This window comes from Hemibagrus wyckioides, linkage group LG21, assembly GCF_019097595.1.
Source record: "Hemibagrus wyckioides isolate EC202008001 linkage group LG21, SWU_Hwy_1.0, whole genome shotgun sequence".
In the NCBI taxonomy this organism is placed as follows: domain Eukaryota; kingdom Metazoa; phylum Chordata; class Actinopteri; order Siluriformes; family Bagridae; genus Hemibagrus; species Hemibagrus wyckioides.
In genome coordinates, this window is record NC_080730.1 from 12,119,547 (window position 1) to 12,141,863 (window position 22,317).

The window sequence follows — 22,317 nt, forward strand, 5'->3', positions numbered from 1 at the left end:
GGTAGAAGGTAAACAGAGCTTCAGATATAGTGTAAAGGTGGAAAATTAAGTAAATCATTAATTTCATTGTTTATTGTTTTCAAATGTTTCATTACTCATTTATTGAATTGATAGTGCAGTGGTTTGCCTGGTTGTAATTGCAAAAATAAATATATTAACATTTAAAATGTAATGTTTTATGCCAGTAACGTTTTGTGAAACCTGCATAGGATGTCACAAATCGTGGCTTTAACGTATAATATGACTAATAAGGGCCTACTTTTGATTCCAGTTTAAAGCTTTATCTGAGTCTGTTCAATTGTGATGTTAGAGTTTGATTTCTTTTTTTTTTTATGATATAAACATACAAACAAAAATCTCTATGAAAACCAAATTTGATTTCTTCCGATGGCCATTTTTCCCGGACCAAAACACACACCACGTGGGTTAATCACCACCACCGAATTCGTCCGCACGAACTTCCGAGGAGGCAGCGTTATGGTTTAACTTACACAAAAATGTCACTTCCGCTGAATCAGTTCGCCATCTTGAACAGGCTTGGCTAGTAAATGAAATGGTCTAGACCTAAAGAAAAATGTACGATGTGCTATTTATTTTGATAGTATTGTTTTTTTTAATGTCTCGATGATGATAAATTTAGCAGAGAGATCAATAGACTTCTTAAGACAATCGCAAATTTAGCCGATTATGGAAACCTATGGATCCCCCAAGATAAAGTTGAAAAGATCCACCGGCAGCAAAGCTGAACCGAAAGACAATTGCAGCATTTGTTTGGTTGTTTTCTAATCGCCCGGACTAATTCATTCAAGAGCAAACGAAAAGTTCCAGGCAACACGGGTAACATTTTTTTCTTCTTTATATTAGCTTGCTATCTACCTAACAAATGAGTACCAGAACAATCTACAGCCAGCTGCCGCAATGTTTGGTTTGTCATTTGTTAGCTTGCTAACAACTACTAACACACTACACACTTAAACTGGTGATTTAATCGGCAACCTTCTCGCACGATGGCATGTTTTAAATAATCTTGTAACCGGTGATATTTTTGTTAGCCAATTGATCCGAGGCCATCTACTGAAAAGCTAGCGTTTATTGCCAAACATAAGTAAGGCTTTTTTTCTAATTTGTTACATAGATTCTTTCAAGTCGCTACTCTATTCTTTGTATCCGATAAATGATGTGATTTTAACCATACACGGGTCTGTGAAAAGAGCAGTAATATTACTGGATCTAATGACGTTTTGAATAAGAGGCTGCAGCCGGAATTTATATTACTATATTTATTATCATCTGTTTGTTCTTTAATTTTTTTTTTGAAGTAGCTACAGCTGTAATCAGTTCAACGATATTCTAATACTAAAAGAACATCCATGATGATTTTTTGCTCTTCTTTGACAGGAGAAATGTTTCAGCTTCCAGTAAACAACCTTACACGACTGAGAAAAGCTAGGAAAAGGGTCAAGAGGCTGTTAAGTGATATTGGTTTGGACTACTGCAAAGAACATATAGAGGTTGGTAATTAAAAAAGTTTCATGCAGTTTGTATTGTAATTTTATGCCACACAAGTAAAAGACTTGTTCTAGATACGTACAACTTACTGTATTTTTATATTTTTAGGGCTGAAACATCAAGTGTGTGTAGTTCCCTCTTGCATCTGTTATGAATGTAAATTCCTTTCTTGACTGTGTACCAGTAAAAAAAAAAAAAAAAAAAAAAAATCAGTCTGCAGTTCCCCATCAAGCTACACAATATGGCCACCTGACCATCATACACATAGAGTATGTAAGTCTTCCACAAACTCTTGCCACAAATTGGGAAGCACATACTGTCTAGAATGTCTTTGTATGCTGTAGTATTAAGATTTTAAGATCTTTTGGATTTGTTATGCTATATATTGATAGTAGTGTGATGAGCAGTGTTAAATCTAGGTGCTTGAGGAAGTTATTATTTAAATGGTGTTCTGCAACTGTGAAATGTAATCAAGATGTTATAATTGTCTGTATGTCTCATGTCACACTTAAAGATGAACTGGAATCCCAAACTGGAATGCCTTTTCACCTGACATTAAATTCTTCCTTTAGTAATGCTTTTCTGAATGGGCACAACTCCTAATTGCCACATCACAAAATTTAGTGGAAAGTTAGGACAGATTGGGGTGTGATTGTTAGGTGTGACCAAGCCTTTCATCATTCATCAATAAAAGACTGGAAATATACAAGGAAACATAATATACAGGATACATTTTAATATGTATTTACAATATTTTCATTGTTCCTATGTAGCAGACTGTACTGTAGTGTAACCATGGCTATGTATTTTGTAAACATTGAAAAGAAAATATATTTGATGTGAGCAGAACTGTCATGGTTATATATCAGCATAAATGAATACACCCCAACAGATTTGTCAGAAAACCTTTAGTTTTCTTTCAGAATAAACATTTTCTATGGAATACTATACTACAAATGTGGACCATTGATTGCAAACAAGATGTGCAAATGAACACACAAAGTAATTTTCCTTACAAATTCATTCAAGACCATGTTGCAAAAATGAGTACACTCCAATTAAAGTTTAAGGAGCAAAGCTAAATTTTAGACAGCAAAATTCTAATTAATGAGAATTCAACCACAGGTGAGTCTAATTATTCATTATTCATTCACAGGTGTCCAGCAGACAGTTGACTATAATAGGCCGTTACTTAACATACTGATTTCATGCTGTCAGCAATGGCACCACATGGAAGAGAAATGTCAAAAGACCTGAGAAAATCATTTCTTTACACAAGAAAGGTGAATGCTATAAGATCAGCAAAACTTTTACTAATCATTCAGAATACTATAGCAAAAGTGATACTACGATGGAATTGCAACCATCTCAGAGAGACGTCCAGGACGTTCACAGAAGTTAAAACCTTGACAGGAGCATCTTCTGATGAGAAGGGTTGAAGAAAATCGGCATGCAAGTTCTCTGCAGTTAGCTAAAGAAGTAGAAACCCAAACTGGGGTGACTGTTTCCTATGACAAGCAAGTGAACACTTTGTCCTTAAAGTTGATGCATTAGAAGCAGGAAAAATGGGCAAGTGTAAGGATTTAAGTGAGTTTGACGACGGGCCAAATTGTGATGCCTGGACGACTGGATTAGAGCATCTCCAAAACTGCAGCTCTTGTGGGGTGTTCACGGTCTGCAGTGGTCAGTATCTATCAAAGATGGTCCAAGGGGTAAACTGGCGACAGGGTCATGGGCGGTCAAGGCTTATTGATGCACGTGGGGAGCTAAGGCTTGCCCGTGTGGTCCAATCAAACAGACAAGCTACTGTTGCTGAAATTGCTGAAGAAGTTAGTGCTGGTTATGATAGAAAGGTGTCAGAATACACAGTGCATCACAGTTTGTTGCGAATGGGGCTGCATAGCTGCAGACCAGTGAGGGTGCCCATGCTGACCCCTGTGCACTACCAAAAGTGCCAACAGTAGGCATGTGAGCATCAGAACTGGACCATAGAGCAATGGAAGAAGGTGGCCTGGTCTGATGAATCACATTTTCTTTTACATCACGTGGATGGCCGTGAGCGTGAGCATCGCATATCGGGAATACATGGCACCAGGATGCAGGCAAGCTGGCGGAGGCAGTGTCATGCTTTGGGCAATGTTCTGCTGGGAGACCTTGGGTCCTGCCATCCATGTGTATGTTACTTTGACACATACCACCTACCTAAGCATTGTTGCAGACCATGTACACCATTTCATGGAAACGGTATTCCCTGATGGCTATGGCCTCTTTCAGCAGGATAATGCTCCGTGCCACAAAGCAAAAATGTTTCAGGAATGGTTTGATGAGCACAACAACAACTTTGCCAATTGACCATCTGTGGGATGTGCTGGACAAAGATGTCTGATCCATGGAGGCCACACCTCGCAACTTAGAAGACTTAAAGGATCTGCTTCTAAAATCTTGGTACCACAGCACACCTTTGCAGCAAAAGGGGCACCAAAACAATATTCAAAGGTGGTCATAATGTTATGGTTGTGTGTGTGTGATCATGAGCTATGGCCACAGAACATGTTTTCTGTGTGAATTATTGTGCAGGGTTTTTCAGTACAAACACTAATGAGCAAAAGAAAAAAATCACACTTTGTAAATGTATATAAAAGTATAAATATGAAGTTTTCATATATATATATCACAGATTTTAACATAACATTTCTACCATAGTAAAAAAAAATATTAATGGAACTGAAGAAAAATTCTGAGGTGTCATTGATTTAAGGTTGTTATGAATATATTTTCCATAGTGTTCTGACAATTTCAATTTATGCTTTTATTTCTGCTCTGCATTAGGATTACAAAGCATTTGGTCCTGATGAGTTCCATATGAAACATTTTTACCTTGATGTATGCGTGTGGGATCCATCCTGGACGAAGTCACAGGTAAGACATTTTAACTTTCTTTCATTTTCATGCATTTTTGTAATTTTGTTCCAATATACTTATTGATATTGCTATATTGTTAATTAACTGTCAATTTCTCACAAATTGCTTTCTCCATTTGTGTTTTAGGACTACAGAACGAAGCAATTTTGCTGCTCAGACTGTCCCTTTGCTTCCAAATACTTCTCAGCCTACAAAAATCACTTTCGTAATGTTCACAGAGATGATTTTGAGAACCGCATCCTGCTCAACTGCTCCTATTGCATGTACAGTGGGAACAAACGAACTCTGGAGACTCATGTTAGGCTTTTCCACATGCCTTATAACATTGTACGACAGGGCATTGTCAGTCCACTTGGAACCATGGTAGGTGGTAAGGATAGTATACGGATGGACAAGTCTGTGCTGACTGACAGAAAGGAGCTGGCAGTATATTACTGCAAGAAATGCAATTATCGGGACAGATTATACAATGTAGTGCGCAGGCACATTTATAGGGAACACTTCCAGCATGTGACTACACCTTATGTAGTCAAAAACTCAGAGAAGCAAGAAAACAGTGAGGAAGCCACAATTAGTAATTATGGGATTCACTGTAAGAGCTGCCTCTTTGTCCCTCGTTCCTATGAGGCACTGGTTCAACATGTTATTGAGTTCCATGAACATATTGGCCATCAAGTAACTGCCATGATTGGCCACACCAATGTTGTAATGGCTCGTTCTCAGGCCAGCATAATTCAGAAGGGTGCTTCAGTCACACCTAGAATACCTACGCATATGGTGCAGCCTGTAAATTGCTTTAACATGCCCAAAGTAATGAGGGTGCCTGTTGGCAACCATTTCAAGCAGGGTGTCACAGGAAGCCCTGGCCAACCACTGTGCATTACACTACCTGACAAAGCTCTGTTGTCCAGCACAGCTTCCCAGTCATATACAGGAAAGCACCTAGGTAGCTTAGTGATAACATCGTCACATGGTAATGTGTCTATCCCCCCCCCAATGAAGTCCCTACCCCTCTCTTCACTGCACCCTGGTACTGCCACTTTGACCTCATTACAGGCCAAGAAGGGTTCAGCTAATGCACTGAACACCTCACAAAAACAGAAGTGGAAGATTTGCACAATTTGCAATGAACTCTTCCCTGAGAGTGCGTACAATGTTCATGTTGAAAAGGAGCATCAGCTTGATAGGGTGCAGGCTATGGCTAAGTACATAATGAAGATCCACACTTTCACAAGCAAGTGTCTGTATTGTAATCGCTACCTGCCAAGTGACACTCTGCTAAATCACATGCTAATACATGGACTGACATGCCCACAGTGTCAGTCCACATTTTATGAGGTTGACAAGATGGTAATGCACAAGAGGCAGATGCATCCAAACGAACCAGCGGATCTTTCTATTGACTCTCCATTGACATTTGATCTGACACTTCAACAAGGCAGTCCAAAGAATGTGCAGCTTATAGTGACTACCTATAATGTGAAGGAAGTACCCAAGTCATTATCCACAACTGTGCATTCACCAAACAGTATTGGATCCAGGACTACAATAATTGTAGCAAAGGGGCCAAAAAAATCCACTGAGTCAGTTATAAGGAATCGATCCCAAAATTTAGTACCCCAGAACACAGGAGTGGGAAAGACACTATGTCCACTCTGCTTTACAATTTTAAAGGGCCCCATTTCTGATGCACTTTCACAGCATCTTCAAGACCGGCACCAGGTGCTTCAAACTCTCCATCCAGTTGAGAAAAAGCACACTTACAAGTGTATCCATTGCTTGGGTGTCTACACAAGTAACATGACAGCTTCCACAATTACGCTGCATCTTATACACTGCCGAGGGGTTGGACAAGCTCCAAAGCTTCATGACAAGAACTGCATTTCAGCTCTTAAACGAGAAATGGTTGACTCGGACCCATTTGACTCTAAGAAGACAAAAATGGTTGCTCAGAGTAGATACTATCCCACAATATTTGTGGAAAAGCCTGCAGAACCCGTTCTCATCTTGGACCCCAGAGCCCACGCAAATGAGTCTTATGATGCACGTAAGGGTTTCCTGACCACCTATTTCAACCAACAGCCATACCCATCCCAACGAGAGGTTGAAAAACTTGCCGCAAGTCTATGGCTCTGGAAGTCTGATGTCTTAAATCACTTTGCCAACCAAAGGCGGTCATGTGATCGGGACTTTGTGAATCGTAAACCATTAGTCTTACTAGGCTTTAACATGCAAGCAGTGAACCAACTCAAGCATGAAATGAACTTTGGTTGTGAGTGGTTGTTCACAGTTGATGAGAAGAAAAGTGGAATTTCAAGAACTGCAAAAAAGAGACTGATGGGTTTTTTTGATTTTTCTACTGGCAAAAGCACACATGGGAAAGAGGCTGTAAACTCGGGACAATGTACTCAAAGCAGTTGTGCCTTCAAGCCAAGCCCTGGGTCTTCAGAACCCATTGACTTTCATAGAGAATCAGAGCAAGAGGAGGTGTCTATGGAAAATAGGATCCTGAAAACTACACCTGCATTTCCTTCAGTGGTTCAAAATTGGACAAAAGAGACAGTCCTGCAGGAGAAGTTTCTATATAAGAGAGGTGGGAGGGTGGCAGGTACAGATTTTACAAAGGGAGGGTCAAAAAAACTTGATGAATGTGTATCTGGTTCCAGAACTGAAGAAGCAACATGGCCAGGAGGTATCTCCCCAAATGAAAACCTTTATAGACCAGCTGGACGATTTGAAGAGAAGGGGAAAGAAATGGGTTTACTGGGTACTTGATCCAAGTTTTGGTCCAAGTCTCCCAACTTCCAAGGCAAACATCCTTCAGTCTTGTATAAGCCCCTGAACCATACATTGTGACTAATAAAACAACAAAAGTGTTTTCTTTCTTTCTTTCTTTCTTTCTTTCTTTTTTTAATAAAGGTACAAGCTTACTGAAAGAACACATTTTACTTTCATTGTTCCAGTTATGAACAAGCAGGAAAAAATAACATACTGAATCAACATACTTTCATCACTCATGTCCCCCTATGTTTTTTACTGCCTTGTGTATTTACTCACACAGTTGATTGAATTGTTACAAAATGTAGACAGTCTGTTTCTCTCTGATTAAAAATAAAATTAACATTGTAATTTACTTTATAGTGCTTGGATATGATTTTATTGTTCTAAACAGAGGTCAGTGGATTTCATGTTCTCACTTATGAACTCAGTTTTCACTGACTCAGTTCATGTTTCAGTAGATCCAGTTGATTTAACAATTTATTGGATTACAAAATCATCCATATATTTAACATTTTTTGATAAATGTTGTAAACATTGGTTATTTTGAGTTCAATGTAAAAATGTTTTTCTACAGTTAGCATATTCATTTGATGAGCAGAGCCAATGTGTTTTTTCCAGATCTGAATAAAGGTAAATTGGCTTTGTGAGTGTTAATTTAGTTCTATTTTCAATATGCTCTTAAGCTTTCAGATTGGATGAAAATGTTTGTGACCAGTATTGCCGGAGGAAGTGCCTTTTTGCAAACTTCTAACAGATTGTCACATTGCTTGGTGTCTGACTTATGATTGCCTTGTGACATTCTTCTTAAATCTGTGGATTTCTCCAGCTCCTTCAGTTACCATTGATCTCATGGTTGCTCCTCTGATAAATAGTAGACACTGATATTTAGTATTGGTCTCTTTTTGAAAGTTTTGGTTGTGCCATTTTTTTTTAATAGTGGATTTATTCCTGCCATTTTGAGATATGTTTTATGGCCAAACCCTCACTGAAACTTTCCCAAAAGTTCTGTCATGGAATTGTATCTTAGTTTCTCACCAACAGCCTCTGGAGTCATTTAGAAACAGGTGTAAGTTGTCTATAATATATTTAATTAAATGAATACATAAAGGTATTTAATAAATTAATTTACCTTTTGGTTCTTCACAACTGTAAAGAACAGAGTAAAACTTAACACAATTCAAGTCCTCCTGCTTCCCCAAAATGGTTTAATTACATTTGGCTAACATATTTTTGTAATCTTTATATTTCTGAAGATCCATCTTTTTCAAAGATGCAGTTCTAATGCATTTATTTCCTCAATCATTGGATATACAAAGACCAAGAACTTACAAAACAAGTGACCTAGATATTAAGTGAGGTTACATTGAGTGAAGTCACCTAAAAAAGAATTGCTATGGCCCGTTGGACGAGTAGAATGGCGTGCACAGCGCCATTACTTAGTATTAGTTCTAAAGTCATCAATTTTGTCATGTACACTTCTCGAACTGCACAAATTATTGGTGAATAGATTTAAACATGCACTTACCATATGCAAATGTATGGCCTGGTTGAGTAATTTAATCAGATGCTTAAAAATAATTGTAAGCTTGTACACAAACCATATTTCTCGAACCCCTAATTGCAGTAAAAGAGGTCCCGCAATTCTCTACAGGGATGTCTCTATTCATTACACCGTATCTTAGAAGACACTGGTGTTGTCTTCTAAAGCAATGTTAAGAAAAATGTTTCAATTTTCTTTTTAGCCTTTCTCAAGGTTCTTATATATTTTGATTGTTTATTTTTATGTAAATCAAGAAGAAAAATCTAAATCAAATCAATATTTGGTGTGACTATCCATCTTTATACAATTGCAAAGTCAGGAATTTTGTAGGATCAGTGTCAGATTTATGATTAACCAATTACACCATGCAGGTGCTATATTTCATATGTAGTTTGAAAGAGTCATTAACTGAAACAGAAACAGCTATCTAGGAGGCTTAAAACTGGGTGAGGAACAGCCAAACTCTGCTACTAAAGTAGGTGTGGAAGACAGTTTCATGTCACAGGTCATACATCATGAACACAGATGTTATGCACTGGCAATGTCTTTCCCAGGCAAAGATTTCAAAGCAGACTGGAGTTTCAAGATGTGCTTTTCAAGCTATTTTGAAGAAGCACAAAAAAATTGACAATTTTGAGCACTGCAGATGCAGTGGTTGGTCAAGGAAACTTAATGCAGCATATTAAAGACACATTGTACTGACTTCCCTTTGTCGGAAGATGTCCAGCAGTGGCATCAGCAAAGAACTGGCAGAAACCAGTAGAACCCTGGGTACACCCATCTACTGTCTGGCCAGAAGTGTCCTCATGAAAGAACTCCGGCCAAAAAGCCATATCCCTGACTCAACTATGCATAAGAACATAGGAGCTGAGGTGCAGAAAAATGGCAGCAGGTGCTCTGGACTGATTAGACTATATTTGAAATATTTGGCTGCAGCAGGAGGCAGGTTGTTCCCGGAAGGGCTTTAGAATGGTACAATAACAACTGTCTCCAGGCAACCATGAAGCTTGGAGGAGGTTCCTTGCAAGTTTCTGGCTGCATTTCTACAAATTGTATTGGAGATTTGGTCAAGATTAATGGTGTCTTCAATGCTGAGAAATACAGGCAGATACTTATCCATCATGCAATACCATCAGGAAGGGGTCTTCTTAGCCACAAATGCAGCAGGACAGCAACCCCAAACATACAGTGGCAGGAAATGAAGCAGGACAATGACCCCAAACATACAAACCATCATAAAATATTGAGTTGTGGTCTAAAGTCAAGGGATTTAGGTGTAGTAAATGATAATATTTCAGAAAATAAAGTGATAAATATACAAGATGGGACAATTGTCTCATTATTTTATAAGTGTTATGTATACAACATGGAATGTAAAGTTGAATGACAAAAATGTTTTCTTATGGTACTGTCCTCAGTTATAGCAGCATACAAATGTTTAGCATGAATATGGCTGTTGTAGAAGGACATTACATTTACATTATTTACTGTCCAGTGTCACCCGAATGATTAGGGGTTCCCTTCTGAGCCTGGTTCCTCTAGGTTTCTTCCTCAAATCATTTCAGGCGGTTTTTCCTTGCCACTGTTGCCCCAGGCTTGCTCATTAGGGATAACTGTTAGGGATAAACATTAGCTTTAAACTTTATATTTTTTTCTCTGTTTTTATACTTCTGTAAAGCTGCTTTGAGACAATTTCCATTGTTAAAAGTGCTACACAAATAAATTGAATTGAATATGGCCCAGTATACAACTCCACAGTATCCACAGGATCAACAACTGGTTTAGTCCCAAGTATTTTGTCCACATCTTTTAACCAGTCATAATTGCCTTTTTTAACTCCAGAATTCCAGTGAATTTATTAAAGTGATTACCAAACTTGATAATGTCTTCTTGACAGATGCACAGAAATGGAATGGAAATGGCATGGAAATGGCCTTTATTTGTCACATATACATTATAGCACAGTGAAATTCTTTCTTCGCATATCCCATCCTTGGAGGTTGGGGTCAGAGCGCAGGGTCAGCCATGATACAGCGCCCCTGGAGCACAGAGGGTTAAGGGCCTTAGCAAAGCACTGTTCCACCAAATGATTATAGCCCCTTTCATTTAGCTTAACAAGCTGCAATCCTCCACATTTTAATGTGTTTTGCATGATGATGGAAATATGTTTGTCAGACCAAATCTTTTTTAATGGGGATTTTTTAATGGTCCATGTTAACCTGTGATTCATGTTCACTATTAGTTAACCAAACATGCTATGTAACACCCTACATAATGCAGTTCCCATCATTCATTGCTATACAGGATGGTTCATTGGTCCATTTGATTGGATTGCTTTCTCACCACAAGTGAACTGCTCTAGAGTTTGTTTGTACTTGGGCCCACCCAAACCACCTCATGCCACCTCAAGGCTCTTGACCCTTCCTGAAGGTTTTAGTGTGGATCCAAGCAAGATTGTTTTGTCTAGGCAAACTGAACCAAAGAGAAAAAACACCAGGCAAAACGAATGCTCTGAACAAGCCAATTGTGAAAATAAAATGAACTGCTTGATTGGTTAGGTTTTATTTGACTCTTTATTTGACTAAGGGATATTTGGAAAATCCCCTTGAATGCAATGTCTCAAAAAGTTATAACACAACATCAAGGATCCAAGGGCTTCCAGTAGCACCCATCAACAAATGACACATGAAAGTGGGCCACTACATTAATGAGATTATATTTGGAGTAAATTCTCCAATTGTCAATTGCACATTTATAGAATTATGTTTTTGGAATGAAAATTAATAATTTAATGCAGCCTTGATGCAAACATGTGCAGTCAATTGCCCTGATGACATTGGGCATTGTATTTCAATTCAGTTAAATTTTATTTGTATTAAACTTTTAATTATATACATTGTTGAAAAGCAGCTTTACAGGAACATAAATTTTAGATTCAAATTAAACAGTTTAAAATTAAAATTTATATTTAACCCTCATATTTATCCCTAATGAGCAAGCCAGACAATATGAGGATGAAACCTTGAGAGGAACCAGACTCAGAAGGGAACCCATCCTCATCTGGATGACACATTAGAGTGTGATTATAATTTTTTTTTTCTTGAACTGTATATAATCAATATAACATCGGAATTGTGTACCCAGGAGCTTTTGATACAAGTATGAGCATCAGTGTAATTTTTGAATTTATTCAGCTGTAAGTTAAATTCCTTTCAAGCCATGGAATGTTCAATGATGAAAACCCAAGTGCAAACCCGACCATGGCTATAAAGGTCAGAGCTGATGCCAATCCAAGTGGTACTATCCACAGCAGTCCCATGTATCTCCAGTCTACATAAGACCATAAGTTGGGCATCAGGATGGATCAGGCAGGTCCAGAGAGCAGACGTGGTCAGTAACACTGGGAGACAGAGACAGAATATAAGATATGCTTGTAGTGATGCCAAAGAATGTATGCTTCACCTCCAGCTGATGAACCATGCTGTAGGGCAGTGGTTCTCAAAGCCAACGACTCCTAGATTAAGACTGACAATTGACAAGAACTTGCGACCCCCTCTACCAGACTATACAAAGAAAACTATTTTTAATTAAGATAATACATAATACATATATATATATGTATGTATACACACACACACAGTATCTCATCTGAGTACACCCATCACATTTTCGTAAATATTTTATTATATCTTTTCATGTGACAACACTGAAGAAATGACACTCTGCTACAATGTAAAGTAGTGAGTGTACAGCCTGTATAACAGTGTAAATTTGCTGTCCCCTCAAAATAACTCAACACACATTAATGTCTATACCGCTGGCAACAAAAGTGAGTACACCCCTAAGTGAAAATGTCTTTCTATGTTCTATCTTTCACCAATATACTTTTCTCACTATATTTTTTTTTCCAAACTATATATATATATATATATATATATATATATATATATATATATATATATATATATATATATATATATATATATATAAATCAAGCATAAATAATAAAGCACAATTTACAGTTTGGAAAAAAAATGATAGAAAAGTATCATATTGGTGAAAGATTAGATAAATCGTTAAGGGAAATGCATTGAATAACTAATCGTTTTTGGAAAGAGTCATCTAGATGAAAGAAAGAATGAATATTTAGTGAGGATAACTGGAATATTAAACATAGAAGAAGAATGGCCATACATGACAGAACAGAGATATGGATATCAAGACAAATGCCCCATGGGTCCTTTTTTGGTACTCTGCATTAATATCTGTTTAGTAGCAGCCTTGGCCATAAGAGTTCTAAAAGTAGGGTGAACACAACGAAACAAAACACCACCAACAACTACACCAATCATTATTCACAAACCACCTCTGAATATTCTATCCATGAGCGGTCCTCGGTTCGAACACTTAACGGCAGAGTCGCGCTTCCATAACGTCATTACTTCCCTCTTATTGATTGGCTAGAGCAGGGCTGTCGGTTTAGAACCAGTAGAGCAAAGGAAACTTTAATCCCGCCCCTAATTTGCATAAAACTTCTGTAAATTTTGGAATCGCAGGCGAAAAGTAGGAAAGAAGCGCAAAGAAAACTGATGCATGGATAAAAAGGGCAAAAAAATAGCAGAGAGAGCAAGAGCAAGTATCAGAGAAAATTAACCAAGGAAAACATAATTGTGTTGTTAATTCCTATTATTTTGCGTCCTTTTTGTTAGTTTTTTTTTTTTTTAAATCGTGCGTTCAATTCTATGAAACGTGCGTATTACTTATAACGTGGACTTGACGCAATACATCCCCCCACCCTTTTCGTTCTGCAGTAAGGGCGCTCGTGGAGTCTTAACCGGCAAGTTCAAACCTGTATACTTACAAATTCAAACTCATGACCAATGAACGTCAAGCACAGCTGGCGGATAGCGAATATTCAACCAATACCGTGTCGCCGTATGGGCCTGCGTTACCTGGAGAAAACTGTTAAGGCTTGTTTAAACTACTAAGCAGACGTTACAGTCCAAGAATTAAGCTTCTAAGTATGGCTATGTCGCAGTGTCTAGAGGATTTACCAGACTGGAGAAGGTCAGAGGTGCGACAGGATTCAAGCATAAAAGAATTATATAATGAAAGGCACCGACTTGCCCTGGAAACGCTGCTTTCTGAAGGAATTGACTCCTTTACAGACTTTCTGAACAAGGAGAGAATACCGAATTTTCTCTCCGATGACGAGATCAGACGAATCTCCCGGGCCGCGGTTGTACCGAGATGCGTTTCCTTGGTTGGGGATGATTCACATTTAGAGCAACTTAGTACTTTAGATTGTTCGTCTGTCACGTATTTCCCGGAGATTTCCGACCTAGAGCCCCCGATTTTAGAACTAGGTTGGCCTGCTTTCACTACGGGGTCGTTCCGTGGAGTCACGCGTGCTGTAGCATACTTCCAGCCAAGTTATGGCGAAAGTATTTACAGCTGCAAAGAAGCAGCAAGAAGGATGATCAAAAATGCAAAGGAGGTATTACTTACATTCAATTCCTTGCAGCTATCCACTACAGCGTATACATTGAATAACAAAAACTCAAAACTTAAAATATAACTTCCACAAATACAGCTTGGATTTGGTTTGAACACTGTACGGTGGGAGGTTGTGGGGCGGGGGTTGTTGGTGTTATTCGGGGCACGATGTCCAGTGTGAAGAACCTTGTTAATAATAATTAGAACTATTAAAATAAATGTAGCTAACATGACACAATGTTGTTTTTAACTTGTTGTATTGATCGTTATGGCTAAATTACACTGAATTAACTAGCCACAAGATATGTGGAGTGCTGTTCGCTAGATTACACAATATTATTCTACCTTCTTCTGGGTATGTTGTTGTCCCTCCTTTCTGACCAGCAATGCAAAAAGTCCGATGGGCAGCACTTTTCTTCATCTTCATCTTCAGAGTTACCTCGGCTCTTCTAGTAACAGTCAAACTTTGTTATGAGGTGATAATTGGGTGTTTCCCACTTGTGCAGTGGTGGGGGCTTTTAGTATTTGTATCTGATTTATTGTTACTGATTTTAGTAAATAACACTTCATATTTGGTTGAGTATCCCTGTTGCTTGCAATTCTGTCTCAATTCAGTGACTATTGACATCGCCATCTGTGTGTTCTTCATTTGTGATGCTTTTCCAAGCTTATACCACAGCCTCTTTCAGTTGTTGCTTGATTTGTTGCTTGTGTCTCCATTCATTCCTTTTCTTCAGAAGGTAAAATGCATGCTCATTTGGCTTAAAGTCTAGTGATGGACTTGGCCAGTCAAATAGCTTCCACTTTTTCCCCTGATGAAGTACTATACCGTGTCAGCACTGTGTTTTGTTTCATTGTTTTGCTGCATGAAGTTCCTCCCAATTACATTGGGTGCACTTCTCTGTAAATGTGCAGGTAAAATGTTTCTATAGATGTCTGTGTTGTTCACAGGTAAAACCCAGAGCTCAAACTAAGAGAAGTGATTCAGAGCTAGTAATTGTTTAAACTGTCTAGGCCACACCTGGTCAAAAAGAGACACCTGTCAGTCCCATGTTCCAATATTTTTTTTAAATGGGAACGTTCAAACAAAAGGTGTCATGTGCTCTTTAAATGTGAAGATCAGGAAATGACAGCTGAAATGTCCTTAGTGTAAAACTAAAACAAAAGGATTGGCCTTGTTGTTTTAATATTTTAGAGGGGAGTGTCTATCAGTCACATACATCTTGGGTATAATCAGAACACCCCATCTGTAAACAGAATTTTCTGTGTCCCATGAAATCACCAGTTTCTAAAATACTCAAACCAGCCCACTTGGGAGCAACAATAATGGTCACAGTGATCACACTTTCCCCCTTTGATGTTTCATGCAAACATTCACTGAAGCTCTTGACTTGTGTCTAAATCTGTCTGTATATGACTGCATAAATGTGCAGGGGTTCAGATGTTCATATTAAAGTGGACGGTGAGTGTACTTTAGTGACTGTTCCTGTTGACAATAAGCAGTTGAGCAGTCCTTCCATATGAATACCATAGCATAAATGGATGTTAATGACTTTGTTTAATTTAGGGTTTCTCAGCCTACAGTTTCTGAATCCCAAGAGGTTTGTGCGATGTTCAAGGGGGTTTATAATAAAGTAACTTTTTATTCAGGTTTTTTTCTTTAATTTGTAAGCAATGTGTATGTCCCTCTTTATTTGTTAAAATATTTCAAGTAAAAAGTCTATAATTTTGTAGAATTTTCCTCCCCCCCCCTCTCTCTCTCTCTCTCTCTCTCTCTAATCCTAATCCTTTACAAGGCATTTCTTAAACAGCACATTCACATAAAACACATCTCTATGGAGATGTTTAATATTATAATAATAAAATTAAACAATTAATAATAATATTATATATTATTAATATTATTGATTTTATAATGTGTATATATATATATATATATATATTATTATAAAAACATTATTATTATTGATTTTATAATATACACACATTATATATATATATATATATATATATATATAATATGTGTGTATGTATATATACATATATATGTGTATATATGTATATATATATATATATATATATATATATATATATATATATATATATATGTGTGTATATGTGTATGTATGTGTAATATATATATATATGTGTGTATATTATAAAATCAATAATAATAATGTTTTTCCAATTATTGTAACTAGTAGCCATTAAATATGGAATCATTTAATAGGTTATACTTTTGGAATGACAAGAATGTGACCAGGCTTTTTTCAGACTCAACACAGGAATCTCTAGTAACAGAATGTCGAACATGTCCTTAATTCTTACAAACTTTAGTATTCTATTTTTGGTGTTAGACCTACAGGCAGCTTTGTAATGTAATAATGTTCATTTAACCAAATATATCAGCAGCTTCGTACAATGTATAACCAGTGTTACACCAGGGTCAGTCGTATGAAATATTTGACAGAACTTATATACAATATAATTTAGGGTATTGTACTTAGTTTTTTGGTGCAGACGATGTGACAAAAAAATGCAGGATACCATATTTTTCTTTCATTATTGCAGGTGATTGCCATAGTAACAGATTCACTAACAGACCTGGACATTTTCCGTGACCTGCAGGAGGCATGCACCCAAAGTCGTGTCCCTGTGTACATCCTACTGGACCAGACATCTCTTCTAGCATTTATGCAGATGTGCAAAAACCTTAACGTGCAACTTGATGACCTCCAGGTATGTTTATTGCCATTTTACCTGTTTTTCTCAGTTCCATGCATTTCTCCCACCCTTCATGGATGTCAAATTATTGCTGTTTCTTGCCCAAAAATTGCTGATTTTGAACTTAAGATTCTTTGTTTTGTAGCTTATGAGAGTGCGGACACTAACAGGTTCAACTTACTACATGCGATCTGGTGCTCGTATTACTGGGAAGGTTCATGAGCGATTTATGTTGATTGATGGGAACAGAGTAGCCACAGGCTCCTACAGGTAAGGCCCAGACTAGATAAATAATTTGTTATGACATAACATGAACCAGAAAACCCAAACACATACTAATTTCCTTGATAAGCCATGTAATTCTTCTTACTTTTGACATGTTTTACAAATATCAATGACTAATATGGTCTAAATCATTTTAAACTGGTCTTGTTCATTTATGCACATTTGTGCACACAAAATAAACATTTGTGCTCATTAAGTTTTTAAGAGATTAGCTTTATTTTTCACCCAGCCACTTTCGAACACATGATCATTGCTCATGCCAGGTGATTTTTGTTTACAAAAAGTGCAGAACCCACTTTGTGGGTGTTTACGGCGTGTGGTGCAGCAGTTCACAAGCAACTGCTCTGTTGTGGTGACTTGGTTTAAAGTTAGGAAAACTTTAACAGGTTGTATTCCCTTTGTGATGGCAATGTCACATCCGCTCAGTTCATGTTGCAAACGACACAGATTATGACGGACGATGGCTCACATTTGACCTCATCCTGTATTTAAGGTAAATATTAGAACATTTTCTACATAACCTCTTGCATAATTTGGGTCAATGTGAAGTGTTCATTTGGTTCATTTGGAAGCCGAGAAACTGAAGATTCTGTTAATCAGTAACTTTGATATAGTTCTACTTAATCATGTAAAATCCGCTGTAGTGAGAGCAGGGCCTGTATTAAAAAATCGAGTAGGTGATCGAGCAAAACTGTTTATTTTGTGCAGTGGTAGCTCATTGGGTTAAGGCTCTGGGTTGTTGATTGGAAGATTGGGGTTCAAGCCTAAGTACTGCCAAGCTGCCACTGTTGGGCCCTTATCTTAAAAAGCTGAAAGAGCACAAATGTTTATTTTGTGTGCACAAACGATGCACAAACAAACAAGATCAGTTTGAAGCGATTTGGACAATATGAGGGGAAGCTGAAGGGAGTGGGACCTGTACTAAAACAAAATAAAATCTTAAAAATTGATCCAGCACAAATGTTTATTTTGCATGCACAGACATGCACAAACGAACTGACATGGTCAATTTTCTTTTCATATGGGGGGCCAATGTCAAACAGGTATTTTTGAAAGAAACTAGGTAGTTTAGTTGACTAGCATGAAAAAAGTCTAAATTGGCATGTTGATTGATATATATGCCCTTAGACTTTTTTCATGCTGTTGGACCCTTAGCCAGGCTCTACTCCAGGGTTACTGTAACATGGCTGATCTTTCATTACAAGCAATATACCAGCTTGTAACGAAAGATCAGTAACTGGAGTAGAGCCTGGCTAAGGGTCCAACAGTGGCAGCTAATTAAATCATTGCACAGATTTTGGGAAGAAGCGCCATCTCCAGTTGGCCAACTTGGTAATCTGCTCTCTGATAAGGCTGTTTGGATGGAAATATACATCAGGCTTCAAGATGATAAGGATATTCTCTTTTAAAAGGTCTTTATTTGTGACTGTATTGACATTATGTTTTACTTTTTCCACAAAATCTCATTTTCCAGTGTGTAAATTATTAATCTTTACACCATATCATGCTTCCTAAATGATCTGAAAACTTTTCCTAAACTTCAGACAGCTGAGCACACTTGGATGACAGTGCTAACTCTTTCATATACATTATCTTGATTACAGAAGAGAGGGCCATACAGTCCTACCAATTCAGAGAACTAGGACATTTATTCTTTGTTGGACTCCCAGCTATGGATGGCTGTGGCATTGTCAGTAACTGAACTGACATTAAATGCTTTAATTAATGCATTAATTTTTTAATGCTATGGCCTTCCAGTACTTAATTTTGCTATTCAGGAACAATTAAGACATGTTGATTTTATTTCTTCATTCTAAGGTTCAACTGGACTGATGGTAAACTCAACAGTAGCAATCTGATTGAGTTATCTGGCCAAATCACAGAGAACTTTGATGAAGAGTTCCGCATCCTCTATGCTCAGTCTCTCCCACTTGACACAAGAGTTGCCTCTAGTATTCAAAACAGCAGCATCTATGATTACCAGCTACTCAAGCATCAAGGAACCTCTGCTTCCACAGCAGCAGTCTGTAAACCAATGAGGCTGACCAGCACACCCAACAGAGCTCACACAAAACAATCTGGAAAAGAAAGTGAGATTGAGAGCATTCCAATATCTGGCACGTTAAATCTTGAAGGGAAGTGGATAGAGCAAGATTTTGGACATGATCCTACTGCTGCTGCAGAGAATCCTGTGAATGCTGAAAACTTTGATGTGTCTGCTAGCATTCTAAATGTGGGCACTATGACCGTCCGTCACACGTCGACACAGACCAGCTATCTGAATTTAGATGGCACAATGCAGATAAAAGCAATCGCCACTTCTCAGGATTCTTGCACCATAGCCCTAAACTCTGCCTGCAATGATAAGACAAGCAGCCCCAGCCATTCGACTGCCTCAACAACCACTACACCCAGGGACTGTTCTTCTCAAGTAGAGGTGCATTACTGCCCATACATCCACCACAGTATTCTCCCTACAGGTAGCAACCTGAGAGATTGTGTCTGCAAACTGACCAAAGAAAGGCATTACCATTTCTCAATCATCCGCTCCAAGCTGGACCACATGATGATGATGCTATCCCATGGGAGGGAGCAGGTAGATCTTGCTGGTCGGCACCATGGGGTGAAGGACAATGTGGTGGTTGGGACATGGCCAAAGTCACGGTGTCAGCAGTGAAGGGAGCATTCTTGGTATTGTGAATGTTTGACATTACATTTGTTGTCTTTCCAGCTACTTAGTGGTTTATATATAACATATGTTCCATTTTAATAACTTTATGGGGGTTTGACATGCCAAAGCACATTTTAAGAGCATGATACAGTATATAGTATAGTTACTTCATGCTCTAATTGATGTTGCATTTTTTACTACACTTTAATTATAAAAAAAAGACTGTCTTCTTTATAATTAATTATGTTTAATATTAGATTTTGACACTAACTGATGTGCTATTGATTTTGAGTGGTATGGGAAAATTTGTTAATTATGTGATTTCTCTAATCTTTAAATACATTTTGCAGTGCTGTGTAAAATGATCATTTATGGAAATTGTAAATTATTAGTAATATTTTGCACATTCATGTTTTCACTGTTTCAACACACAAGGCAATTGGATACTTGTTTTGTAATCTACTTTTACTTGAAAACATTCTGTGCTGTTTACTTTAGACATCCTTACATTCTAAGATTTTGCTTAATTTATCAGAGCACTTCTGCTTAGATAGCTTTGAAAGGTTACACCACTTTCTAAATACACTCCACCAGCAGAAACAGTGGAACATAAGAGTGCACTCCTCTATTCAAATGGGCAATGTACTGCATGTGTCAGAGAGATATGAATCATGGAGAGCTGCAATAATTTCTCAATAAAATAGGTTGTGTTGAGAGTAATTGTTGAGTGCTATTCTTTCCTCATCTTTCTATATCTTCTTGTGATTCTTCATTGTGTTAGTAATCCCTTGAACTGTTGCTTAAAATGTCTTCCAAGGCAGCACATCACATTTTTAAAATATGATCATTTTTTAGGTTTCAGACATAGTGTTAAACAATAGCAAAAAAGCTTATGGTTACATGATTGCATTCTTTTGTAGCCTGCACCATTACCAAAACAAGAATCATCTGCACTTCTGAAATTACCAATAGTCAATAACTCCAAATCTTCAGTGGCTGCCACAGGCCACACTATGATTTCAAAAGAGATCTTCAGCAGCATTTTCATACAAGTCCAGCCACTCTGCCTCAGCAATCTACGGTGACCAAGAAAGCTGTGCAGTGTTCAGGCATTTTAGACTAACTAGTTAAGATGACGCCTCAACGGGTAACACAGAGCTCATTAAGTACAACTGATAATTTTCAAAGCTCCTTGTGCATTTCATTTCGTTTATTCATTCGATCAAATTTAAAAGCTATAGCAGACATGAGAATGACCAGAAATTCTAAAACAGAACAGATTTATTTGTGCACATTTTGTGGTGTTAAGAACTGTTTTTATGGAGAACAGTCTCACCCTGTTTCATGGGTGCTTTAGGACTTTATGATCACTGCATGGTCCATCTCCTTCCAACTTACAGACAGAAACTTAAAACAGCTAAGCCTGTTGTTAAATCTGTTAAAAGATGGACCAATGCAGCAGAGTGGGAACTACAAGCCTGATTCAATTGCACTGACTGGGATGTTTTTGAAGCTGCAGATACAGATTTGGATGAGCTCACAGATACTGTAACATCATACATCAACTTCTGTGAGGAAATGTGCATCCCTACCAGGACATTCCTATCCTTCAGCAACAACAAACCATGGTTCTCAGGGAAACTCAAACAGCTTCATCGTACCAAACAGGATGCATACAGAAGTGGGGACAAAATCTTGTACAATCAGACCAGAAAAACACTGAATAAGGAGATCAGAGTGGCTAAAAGAAAGCACTCTGAAAGGCTGAAAAAAGCTAACGATCCGGCAGCTGTGTGGAGTGGCCTGAAGAAAATCACCAACTCAGCACTTTGCTCTGTAGTAAATGATCTGAAGATCTGAATATGTTTTACTGCAGGTTTGAGAAGCCCAGCCTCACACCTCTCATCCATGCTGATCTTCACCCCTCACATCCATTAACACCTCCTGCAAACCCCCTCTGCCTCCATCCTGCTACACAGCATATTCTTAAGTTCTGTGAGGAGGATGTGTGTCAGGTCTTCAAGAAACAGAAGACAAGGAAAGCTTCAGGCCCAGATGGTGTCTCACCTGCCTTTCTGAAAGTCTGTGCTGACCAGCTGGCCCTGATCTTCACACGGATCTTCAACAGATCACTTGAGCAGTGTGAAGTCCCCCGCTGCTTCAAACACTCCACTATCATTCTAGTCCCCAAAAAACCCAAAATCTCAGGACTCAACGACTACAGACCTGTCACCCTCACATCAGTGGTCATAAAGTCATTTGAAAGATTGGATCTGGCCTACCTGAAGGACATCGCTGGACTCCTGTTGGACCCCCATCAGTTTGCTTATCGAGCAAACAGGTCTGTGGATGATGCAGTCAATATGGGAATGTACTATATTCTGCAACA

General features: G+C 38.0%; 2 protein-coding genes across 4 annotated transcripts; both read left to right on the top strand.

The window, feature by feature from the left end:
• The first annotated feature begins 500 nt into the window (after positions 1-500).
• On the top strand, positions 501-7,339 carry adnpa (activity-dependent neuroprotector homeobox a). 3 transcript variants are annotated; one of them, XM_058373615.1, is made up of 4 exons: positions 501-837; positions 1,399-1,511; positions 4,339-4,428; positions 4,558-7,339. In XM_058373615.1, the coding sequence occupies exons 2-4, from the start codon at positions 1,404-1,406 to the stop codon at positions 7,204-7,206; spliced, it is 2,847 nt and encodes a 948-aa protein (XP_058229598.1). In that variant the 5' UTR covers positions 501-837; positions 1,399-1,403; the 3' UTR covers positions 7,207-7,339. The 3 variants fall into 3 exon arrangements, with proteins under 3 accessions (XP_058229598.1, XP_058229597.1, XP_058229599.1); XM_058373614.1 differs by lacking the exon at positions 501-837 and adding an exon at positions 1,618-1,782; XM_058373616.1 differs by lacking the exons at positions 501-837; positions 1,399-1,511 and adding an exon at positions 1,806-2,792.
• Positions 7,340-13,360: 6,021 nt separating this feature from the next.
• fam83d (family with sequence similarity 83 member D) lies at positions 13,361-20,037 on the top strand. The gene is made up of 4 exons (XM_058374098.1): positions 13,361-14,249; positions 16,820-16,987; positions 17,118-17,242; positions 19,076-20,037. The coding sequence occupies exons 1-4, from the start codon at positions 13,776-13,778 to the stop codon at positions 19,932-19,934; spliced, it is 1,626 nt and encodes a 541-aa protein (XP_058230081.1). The 5' UTR covers positions 13,361-13,775; the 3' UTR covers positions 19,935-20,037.
• Positions 20,038-22,317: the final 2,280 nt, after the last annotated feature.

Excerpts from the sequence above, each read along its gene's own strand:
- adnpa (XM_058373614.1), top strand. The coding sequence starts at position 1,660 with ATGAATGTAAATTCCTTTCTTGACTGTGTACCAGTAAAAAAAAAAAAA. Across the intron at positions 1,783-4,338 it reads CCATCATACACATAGAGTAT|GATTACAAAGCATTTGGTCC; the intron begins GTAAGTCTTCCA and ends GCTCTGCATTAG. Across the intron at positions 4,429-4,557 it reads CATCCTGGACGAAGTCACAG|GACTACAGAACGAAGCAATT; the intron begins GTAAGACATTTT and ends TTTGTGTTTTAG.
- fam83d (XM_058374098.1), top strand. The coding sequence starts at position 13,776 with ATGGCTATGTCGCAGTGTCTAGAGGATTTACCAGACTGGAGAAGGTCA. Across the intron at positions 16,988-17,117 it reads TGCAACTTGATGACCTCCAG|CTTATGAGAGTGCGGACACT; the intron begins GTATGTTTATTG and ends TTTGTTTTGTAG. Across the intron at positions 17,243-19,075 it reads GTAGCCACAGGCTCCTACAG|GTTCAACTGGACTGATGGTA; the intron begins GTAAGGCCCAGA and ends CTTCATTCTAAG.